The sequence below is a fragment of the Ricinus communis genome, chromosome 7, assembly GCF_019578655.1.
Source record: "Ricinus communis isolate WT05 ecotype wild-type chromosome 7, ASM1957865v1, whole genome shotgun sequence".
Taxonomy (NCBI): Eukaryota; Viridiplantae; Streptophyta; class Magnoliopsida; order Malpighiales; family Euphorbiaceae; genus Ricinus; species Ricinus communis.
This window is the reverse complement of record NC_063262.1, coordinates 1,669,883-1,680,623: the sequence shown is the minus strand read 5'-3', so window position 1 is coordinate 1,680,623 and position 10,741 is coordinate 1,669,883. Positions and strand designations below refer to the sequence as shown.

General features: G+C 31.9%; 2 protein-coding genes and 1 pseudogene across 2 annotated transcripts; 1 reads left to right on the top strand and 2 right to left on the bottom strand.

The window, feature by feature from the left end:
* Window positions 1-1,381: 1,381 nt before the first annotated feature.
* Window positions 1,382-2,984, bottom strand: LOC125370587 (glucosidase 2 subunit beta-like). The gene is made up of 5 exons (XM_048376535.1): window positions 2,867-2,984; window positions 2,653-2,766; window positions 2,151-2,246; window positions 1,590-1,751; window positions 1,382-1,500 (listed from the first exon to the last, which is right to left on the bottom strand). Exons 1-5 carry the CDS (start codon window positions 2,982-2,984, stop codon window positions 1,397-1,399), a joined length of 594 nt encoding a protein of 197 aa, XP_048232492.1. The 3' UTR covers window positions 1,382-1,396.
* A 1,042-nt stretch (window positions 2,985-4,026) lies between these two features.
* Window positions 4,027-5,452, bottom strand: LOC8264235 (protein LATERAL ORGAN BOUNDARIES). The gene is made up of 3 exons (XM_002525104.4): window positions 5,441-5,452; window positions 4,603-5,319; window positions 4,027-4,301 (listed from the first exon to the last, which is right to left on the bottom strand). Exons 1-3 carry the CDS (start codon window positions 5,445-5,447, stop codon window positions 4,240-4,242), a joined length of 786 nt encoding a protein of 261 aa, XP_002525150.2. The 5' UTR covers window positions 5,448-5,452; the 3' UTR covers window positions 4,027-4,239.
* Window positions 5,453-8,522: 3,070 nt separating this feature from the next.
* Window positions 8,523-9,991, top strand: LOC125370586 (annotated as a pseudogene).
* Window positions 9,992-10,741: the final 750 nt, after the last annotated feature.

Below are 10,741 nucleotides of genomic sequence, written 5' to 3'. Positions count from 1 at the left end.
TATATATATATATATATATATATATGGAAGAGATACTGGACTTAGTTTATAGGTTTTGATTTTGTTGTAGGCAAAAACCTTTCACCATATACTAGTTTTAAAGCAATCTAGAAACTAAATTGAATTAACTATCTAGCTATTGAAATTAAATTGCTTTAGTTTTCCATAATCTTTTTTATTAAGTGAGATTCTAATACTGGTAATTAAATAATAGAGTGAAAAAAAGACAGATTTTTGACAAAATTTTAGCGGCAACATGTGCGGTTTTATGGCAATTTCTTTTATTATGTTATAGGGCCTAAAATTATTAAGGGCGTTTTGATGATTTTACTTCTCATTTTTCAAATAGATTCGGATTAAGTTGATCCATTTAGCAACACATTTTCTTTTATTGATTGTAGATTTCTCTTTTTTTTTTCTTTCATAAGTGCACAACATTATATATAATGCAGCCAATTAGTTCGATAATTTATTTTATTGTAAAAAATTCAATTTTATTTAAAACATCATAAAAAGCAAATATATTTCAATTCTGTTCAGTCTTTTGCCAAAAGTCGATAAAAACAAATTGACAGAAGTTCTTATACTAAAAATATTTATACATAGGCTATGGTATTTAATATTTTGAAAGTACTTTACATTATTTAATTTATTTATTTATAGTATAATAAATTATTTTATTGATATACATATGTAAAATATAAGTGTATTTTTATAATAAGTACTTTAAAAATAAAAGAAATGATTTATAATTTATACTTTAATTTAACAAATTAAAAACAAACAAAAAAAACAGAACCAAACCAAATCAAATTGAAATTTTTGATTTAATTTAGTTCAATTTGATTGATCCTATTCGGTTCAGTTCGGTTTCTTTTTGGGGTGAATTTTAGGTTTTCAATTTTTCAGTTCAGATATTCTATAGGTAACTTGGTATACTAATTCCAGAAGAACAAGAAAAGCATACCAACCAGAAATTGAATATACTCTCAATACAAATTAATATCTGTCATCTGACTCAAATACACCCTGAATCGATTCTGTCTAAACTTTTAATCTGCCATTAGTAGTCAGTGAAATTTCTGATGCTGCCTGCGGGTGTTGCCAACAGGACAAACATGTTTCTACATGAAAATAAGCACTTGTGCCGTTCGTATAACTAATGCATCAACCTGCATACATAGTCTAGTTCCTGTCAAGCTTCACTGCTGAATATAGTTTGCGTCAGGAAGGAAACTTCTGGAAGAATGTTGATCATGTAATGGATATCGGAGCATATCAACAAGAAACTGCAGTTACTGATATCGAACCACAATATGGCACTATAAATTGTAAGCAATCACGCAGAAATTGGACCCCAGAAAGTAGACCCTGCGGAATACATCAACCGGGTTCTTCATTGATAATGCCTTCTTTTTAATTTGGCACGCCCGTGAAATAATCGATATATCAGCACGCAACCAAGGAGAACCACCTGCAGGATTATTACCATCTGCAACGCTGGAGTCACCAAGTAAAACCTTATTTCCGTCACCTGTAACTGATGTCAGCTTAAGAGAAAAATAATAAATGTTGTTACAAAAGAATACCTGTAGCCTTATACAGATCCTCCCGAAGAACTGTCTCTTTTGATTCATTTACATCAATAGATGAGATACGACTTCCAATCCTGTAATTCAGGTCACCACCCATGACACACGTGTTCGGGCAGTTGACACTACTATCATACTCATCACTTCCATCACAGCAATCTACAAAGTTTAATAGACAGAAACTCAAATTGTACACATAACATTGAACCCAAGCTAATTAATCTAAAGGAAAAATCAAACTTCATATTATTACATAAACTGGGACTGGAGTAAGTGAACATAGACACAGTATTCAATATTCACAGTCATGCCAGATTCTAATAATAATCATGGACAACTTAACAAGGCAAGTAGATTTTAAAACAAGTGATTCATCCCAATGAAGCTAGAAACTCTTCCCTTAAATGATACAGAAAATTTCCAAATTCAGGAGGCATTAAATCATAAAACTTAGGTTACTGCACCTGAAGCATCTATCCGCTGAGGAATAGCTGGCAAATAAGCCTTAACTAACCAGTAAAGAGAATGGAAATAATCAGAATTTATGATTATACTCACCACAAATTTGATCATTAACACGAGATGAAAAAATAAACTGAGGTTTACTTCCTAAATTCCTGCAATAAAATTTGCCTCTGGGACAGGCTGAAGTTCCTGTAGGAAAAATCAAAGTGGCAGCTAGAAATGATTCACTGAGAAATAAAGAGAACAAAAAGTAAATTAATTTAGTAGAATTAAAAGCCCATGTGAACAAAGTTTATCTTGAAGATCATCACATAAGACCACTTCGACTTCCACCTATCTTAATTTCATCACTCACTGAAAATTATGATGAACTCACAAATTCACAATTAAACATGCATTGCCAGTGTAAATAAGAAACGAGAACCTACCAGCTAACGGGTCTAATTTTACATATGACATTAACAAAATCAATCCACTTTGAACTAAGTTGCATATGTCATATCCATAAGTTAGATACCCATAACTTGAAAAGAAAAAGAAGTGAAACTTTAGAGCAGCGATATTGTAATAGCAAGAAAAACAGACAGGTGAGTACCGGGTTCATCCGTCCCATCAACACAATCACAGAAATTATCATTGAAACAATCTCTAGTGAAGGATTTTGAGCCGTCCTTGCACTGGATAACCCTTGAAGCAAAGTACTTCTCATCTGCAAAAAGGTAAAGGCATCAAGTTTAGTATAAAAGGAACACAATTGACATGAAATCAGTAATAATATGCAAATCGGCGATCTGGGTTCACTGACAGACCTAAAGGGTGGACACCGAGAAGAGATGATTTGGAATGAGCAAAGGTATAAAGAAATAGAAGGAGATGAGAGAAGGGGATGAAGTTGTGGAGTCTGAAACTGAAATGGGTCATCTCCATTTTCCTTGGGAATTTGCTAATCAAACTTATTTGAATCAATCTTTGGGCTCTGCATGTTGCAAAGGTTGATATGGACTTAGACCCAAAAGTCAGTCTCTCCTTTTCTTTTTGTCAATGGGTTGACTGAAAATTCTATGCAAACCCCATTTATTTTTAAATTCTTTTCCTTCTTTATGTTAAATTAATTCTGATACTCATCATTGAATTGAAGTTCACGAAACCAAAATATAGATACCAGAAACTAAATGAATTATTGTTTTATACAGAAAGAAAAAAAATTTTGCCATCTTGGATTAGAAGCAAGACAGAAAAAGAAATTTGATGTTGTAATTTGCAAGAATGAAATTATTGGGATCCTTGTGGAGAAGTACTGACAATTATATGAATTTCTTGTAAAGAAACTTCTATCCTGACAAAGGGTATCAAGTGCACATTGGTTATGTCACCATACAAGAAATCATTCAAGAGAAAAAGGTTTTCTTCTTCTCTTTTATTTTTTATCCACAGGATCTAGTGTCAAGCTTCCTGTCTTATGTGGCCTTGCAGCAGTCGTCGTTTAGCATATAACATCTCTGGTGTTTCGTGCTAAGTGTCAGCTTGTAGAAGCAATATAGTTTCCTTTTTATATACTGTAACTCATCTGTAAAACCTTCTGCAAAATGGTGATTAACAGGTTCTCAAGCAGGCAAAATTTCAGGGCTTCTCTTTGCCGACATCCTCCCACTTATCAGAACAATAAATTTATGAAAGCGAAAAAGAAAATCTCTCAAATAAAATAAGTATTATATATGAATTATGATATGCTTAGGCCAGCAAGTGATCAGCAGCTTACTTTCCGTCCAAAGAAATCCTCATTGGATGAGATTCAGCATTGATGGAGTACCAAGTTTGCTGGATCTATCAAATATCAATAACAAATTCCTAAAATAAATCTAAAAATAAAATAAGGAAGAAATTTATTTAGATACCAATGTCATATTCTATGAACATGCGGACTCCTTCCCCGAATTCCTGAACAAAAATTGATCAGTAGACTGTCCAGTTCAAGTGGGGATAACTAAGATCGGCTAAAAGATTGGATAGATTAGATAAGAATAAGATGATCAGCATACAATCAAATATGAATCAATAAATTATTCTTTTTTCTTTAAAAACAAAAGTATTCTTCTATGCCTGCCCCTATAGTTTCAGCAAATATAACCAAATTTACTTAATTGCAAGTATGATCAGTTCCATGATTAGAAGGGTAGAAATCTTATGGTCCAGTCTCCCATAGCGTAGTATCCATCTTCTTGCCATTAATAGAACCATACTGGCCTGCGATAAAACAGACAAAGATGGATAGTATATGATATTAGTTTCATTGGCTTCAATAATTCAAGGGAACAAATTAACAAGCATCTGCCTTTTGCATTAGCAAGCTGCTTAGCCCCCAACACAAAGGAAGGCAACTACAGAACCAACTTAAATAAGGGCTTTAAGAGTGATTTGCTCATGGGGACAAGAGGTCTTGGATTTGATTCCCTTCTTCGCCCTGAGTGTAAGAAGATAACTACCTAGCCAATGGTTCATAGGAACCGCCCATAAATACAAAAATAAAGAAACATGGTTGAGTTACCTGAAAGGTAGTACTGCTGCTCGCTAAATGAATTAGTAACAGAATGATGCTGCTGCTGCAATGGCTGCTGAGATGTAACGAGACGAGTACTAACATCTCTTTCTTGTTTTTTAACTTTATCTAATCCTTGCACATTATTGTTATTGTTATAACTGAAGTTGGTATAAGTACATGAAGCTGGATCAATATTCCCATTATCATGGCTATAAGCATATCCGCCTCCTCCTCCACGTCCAATTCCGGCACTCTTCATTCCATTAGCACCATGCCAACCGATCGGTGGCTTGTACATCATGCTCTGCTGCGGCGGTGTAGGCGGCATTAGCAGTTGATTCTGGTGATTTGCCACCGTGACCAATTGATGATGCTGGTGCGTTTGAGTTAGCATATGGGTTTTATACAACTTAAGTTCATCTGAAACTTTTGTATACTCTCCAAAAGGACCTAAAACTGGGTCTTTCTGTCTGCAAGAAGCTTCCCAAATCAAAGACTCCGCCAGTCTCTGCCGATCCTCAACTCCAACACTTCTTATTAATTTCATAACATTGCTTACGCCAAACACTCTGTGAACAGCTTGGAATTCCTGACTCTTTTCTGCCGGAAAATATGGGTGCAAAATGCAATCCTCACCGCACTTCTTCCTCTGATGCTTGCAGGAAGCACATGCCGCATGTGTTCCCGGTACCGCCGTGCCATTGTTACCATTCCTTTGCATATCTATATCACAAAACAAAATTAAGCATAAAAAGAGAAAAAAAAGAATTAAAACTCAGCCGCAACAATAACAAGAATGACATTATTAACTAAAAATTTAATTAAAATTGAAATACAAAATCACCTCGCATGTGTTTGTTTTAATTTTTGATAATATGAATGAAAAGGAGATGTTTGTATAAATAATACGGATAAAACAAGAAGATGAGAAACAAAATAGTTGTCTACAGTGACATGAAAAGATGGTGGCCACTGTAAAAGAATATATATATATTTATGCATATGTGTATAATGTTAAAAGGATTATCGTGAAGGGTTTATTAGGGTTTAGGTAGATCATATGAAGAATAAGAGACGTAAATGCTGTAACTATATATTAATTAGAGATTTTATACTATATAGGAAATATATGTATTTTCCAAACATATCCAACAAACCAAACCAAACCAAGTTAATCAATATTTAATTTTATCTTAAATAATATTTTAGTATAAAAATTTAACTTTAAAATTTTAAAAATATTATAGCCCTCCTTTATCTTTCGACTTTTTCTCTTATTTTTTTCTTCTTGTATATTATCTTTATCTTTTTAATCTCTCGTATTTTAATTAGAAACTAACGTTACATGAGATAATTCATAATCTTTATTAAAGAATATTCATATTTCTTTTAAAAAAATATTGCTTAATTAGTTATCCACGTGGCATTTATGGGTTATTTTATCATTTTGATTAATTTTGTGCTAATTAATTAATTTAAGTAGCTTTTTTCAGTTTTATTTTGGGTGGTACGGTCCATTGTCATATTACACTAGGATACGAAATTATTTACATTGCATAAAATTGTAATAGAACTTTAATATTGTGCAAAGACCTAGCTAGTCTTTATTGCTACAGTGTACCCTAAGAAAAGTCTCGACTGAAATAGGCTTTGCTTTGATATTAGGCTTTGTTTGTTTCCCAGAAAATGTTTTATACATGTTCTATATTTGGTTCATCTAGATTAGTCGTTTAGAGACAATGATTTGCCCTCGCCATGACAGTAGATATCCATTGGATCAGGAGCCGAAACCCAATGTTTTAACAATAATAGCTACCACTTAAATAGTCTGCTTGATGGTTAGACCGCTTTTACCGAACAATTTAAAAATAGTTAAAAAACTCATAAGTCGCATTGAGTCAAAATTATTACTATCAATATCTTTTTATATTTTATTTAGTTAAAATTTATAAAATTATAAAATTTACGAAATTAGAATTAATTTAAAATTATATATAATTAAATTTACATAAAATTGATTATAGTTAAACTAAATTCTAATTAAAATAATAAATTTTTAAATAAATATAAATTAATATATTCTATAATATAAAAGTATCTTTTCGATTTTATTATTTCTAATTTTTTTTAATGTTTTCTTGTCAAATGAATTGTTAAAAAAAAAACAATAAAATACCCATGGGCCATTTGCACTTGTGAGTGAAGCGAAATCAATAAAATCCCATTGAGAAGAGTAGTGCCAATTTTACTACGAAATTCCCGAGTGTTATAATCACATTTTAGGAAAACTTTCCAACGGTACTCTTTGATGTAAACTGTCACCAGGACAGGCCACTTCCAAGGACATTACCCTTCTCCATCACATGGATATGCCATCACTCCCTTCAACTCAAGGACCCACTTTTCAATATCAAATCATGCTTGATAAAAGATCCTTTTGCCCACATGAACTTGCCATCTCTCTAAACTAACATGGCTAATATAAGTTGCATATAAGCAAGCATTTTGATGTCTTATAATTTTAGAGTATGATGTCTAAATAAATGCTTTTATAATTTAGATTTAAAGTGTTTGTTAAAATATTTATAAATATAAACATTTAGATGGAAATATATATCAAGCAAAACATGCTAACTACTCCTGTTGAACTAACCATGTCCTAATAATAATGAGTTCCATAATAATATGAAATCATTTAGCATTTTAGAAGTGATATCATATGTTTTACATTAAAAGAAAATTTGGACTGATCTTAAATTAGTGGAGGCTCAAAGTAATAAACTTGATATTCATGATTGGCTCAATATTGTTTTTTTTTTTTTTAATGACCGTACAGTACATGCCAACGTTAATTAAGTCTTTATTAAAAGTTAAGAGCTTTAGTAAAATGCCGGTCACCAGCACATTACACGACACACAAATTCTCCCTTAATTATGGTGACAACCATATAAAGTTATTTTTACCTTTTAATTATGTTAACTTGACCCATATGTCCATTCATTTCCTCATGCAATTCAGTTCATATATTCACACCTAAAGTTCCTATGCCACACATTATTGATTCAAGAATTACGTTTGTCAAAAACTCGACTGGGAAAGCATGAAATTTTGATGCCTCAATTGGTGAAGATAGAACTTGCCTTTTTTTCTTTTCTACTTTTTTTAATCAGTTGAGACAATAATCATATATCATCTAACACTAATTTACAAATAAATATTACTTAAGCTAATCCTTAACCATATTAAGTCTATATGGCAATGAATAGGTACATGTAAGTGTTTGATATTTTAATATTATATGACAATCGTTGTATAATTATTTAAATTAATAAATATATATTAATTTAATATATAAATAAAGAGATATATCTAATTTAGATCATAATTACATCATAAAATAATAAGTATACAAACAATTTAAACTCTCAATAAATAATTACCAAAAATTCCTCTAAAATTAACTTTACAAAATGAGTTGGAATCAAATTTAAAATCTTTTAGTCTCGGGGCCTCAACCTTATGATTATTAGTTTTTTTTTTTTTTAAGTCAGAAGAGTTTCTTACTTTAATGATAATTATTTGTCCAATTAAGCAATGTATATAGTATTTTAATTTTTTCTCAGTATTCATGATTCAATCTTTCTCCCTTGTCCAACACTTAACCAACTAACACTGTCACCAAACAAACAATTCTTTTGTTAGTGTCTTTAGAGACTGTCCTTCCCTTAAAGAAACAGAAAGCTATTTCAGCAATCATGGTAAAGAAAAAAGGTCCAGCTAAAGTTGGGTGCTTTAATTGGTTGCTGCTCACCTTATTAAGATGCTGCCTCCCTCCACTCCTATTCAAAATTTGAACCAAAATCCAAAACCCACTTCAAATTACTCCATTCTGCATCAAACCCACATTTCTTTTAAGTCCTTTTGAATGTTTTTGAGAGTAATAGTAGTGAAGAAGACTATGGAAATGGAATAAGAGAGTGAAGAAAAGAAAAGAACAGGAAATTAAGTTTCAAGAATGAGCACAGCTAGGTTTATCAAGTGTGTAACTGTTGGTGATGGAGCGGTTGGAAAGACATGCATGCTCATTTCTTACACGAGCAATACCTTCCCCACTGTATGTTTTTCTTTATCATTTTTTCCTTATAACTGCTGCAGAGCTAGTTAGTCTCTTTTCATCAAGGTTTTATTTCAAGAACTGAAATTTCATACTTGTACTTCTAATGTTATTGCTCCCTTTTGTTTTGCTAGGATTACGTTCCTACGGTGTTTGACAACTTCAGTGCTAATGTAGTTGTTGATGGCAGCACAGTCAATCTTGGCTTGTGGGATACTGCAGGTGTTGTGTAACAGTGTTTTCTCTTTGAAGCAGAAGATCACTTATTTTCTAAATCATTTAAGAAGAGAAACAGAAATATTATTATTAGCCCATTTTTCTCACTTTAGTTTATGTCTTCAGGACAGGAAGATTATAACAAATTGAACCATTTAAGAAGAAAACAGAAATATTATTATTAGCCCATTTTTCTTACTTTAGTTTATGTTTTCAGGACAGGAAGATTATAACAGATTGAGGCCTTTGAGTTATAGAGGTGCAGATGTGTTTCTTTTGGCCTTTTCCTTATCAGCAAAGCTAGCTATGAAAATATTTCCAAGAAGGTTTAGTTTTAATAATTCCATTTTCTAGTTAATTTACCACCGATTATTGGATGTTGGAATTTGCCCATGTACAATTCTCTTGATTGTTTCTTTTTCTTTTGGATTATATATAGTGGGTACCTGAGCTTAGGCATTATGCACCAACTGTACCAATTGTACTGGTGGGAACCAAACTTGGTAAATGCCAATTCCGGACTTCTGATTCCTATTCCTTCATTAGTGTCTCAATGTAAATTGATAATGGAGGGATGCATTGAACTGCAGATTTGCGAGACGACAAACAGTATTTGATCGATCATCCTGGTGCTACACCAATCACAGCTGCTCAGGCAAGTCATTCTTGGAGCAAGTCACCCAAAAAAATGTCAAATTACTTAATGCAGTAAACAGTAACAATTGTTAAATATTGGGCAGGGGAGGAACTGAAGAAAATGGTAGGTGCTGCAGTTTATATAGAATGTAGTTCAAAGACTCAACAGGTTAGTAACCAAATCTCTTCCTCTTCGATCCACAGAAGTAAGTTTCTTCATTAATTATATATGTGAATGTGAATATATATTCAAGTGCAAATAATTCTGGTATGCTTGAACACAATCTAATATATTTAATCTGTAACAGAATGTGAAAGCAGTGTTTGATGCAGCAATCAAGGTTGTTTTGCAGCCTCCTAAACCGAAAAGAAAAAAAGGAAAGCAAGACCATCATGCTTTTTCTGTAAATCAATTCTTCCATTGTTAACATGCCAGTACTCTGTCTCTCTGGCCTTTTATTTTTTTCTTCTTCTTCTTCTTGTACTACATTTTTCACTAAACTTCTTTGCTTTCTGTAATGTAATATGTTATAATTACTTGGAATATATATGTTACTGATAATCAAGTTTGAGTACTGTTCTGAAGTATCAATATCAGAAGTCCTTGAATCTCAAAGCTAAAATTGATTTTACACCTACCATAACACAAAAGCACTAGTGATGGAGTATGATCTGAATTCTCCAGAGTGAAAATTATGAATCTACCAATGCTATATTCAGTACTCACTGCTGTGAGAATGGATCTTGCTAACAGCTATAGTGTCTGCTTTTCATTTGCATTGGCTGGTTTTCTTATCCCCGTTAACCACTGATCAATATTAAATACAATAATTAGTAGATAATGTTACATGTCTGTATAACTGGTTAGAATTTTTCGAAGTGGACTTAGTAGTTCAATTTACATAGGCAATTAATGTTTATTTTATTTTTGTTACGATACACAAAAATGAAGACTTAATTATCTGAACAAATCTATACTTTCATGTTTTTATCAAATCTAGCATAAAATGTAAAATGTATCGAATTAGATTATGAACTAAAATTAGCACCTAGAAATTTTAATTAAATTAGTGCTACATTTCTTCAAATACAGCAGATTCTTTTTTTTTTTTAATTATTTTTATCTATGATATTTATTTTAAATATCGTTTTAATTACCAACATCTCAATTTAGCATT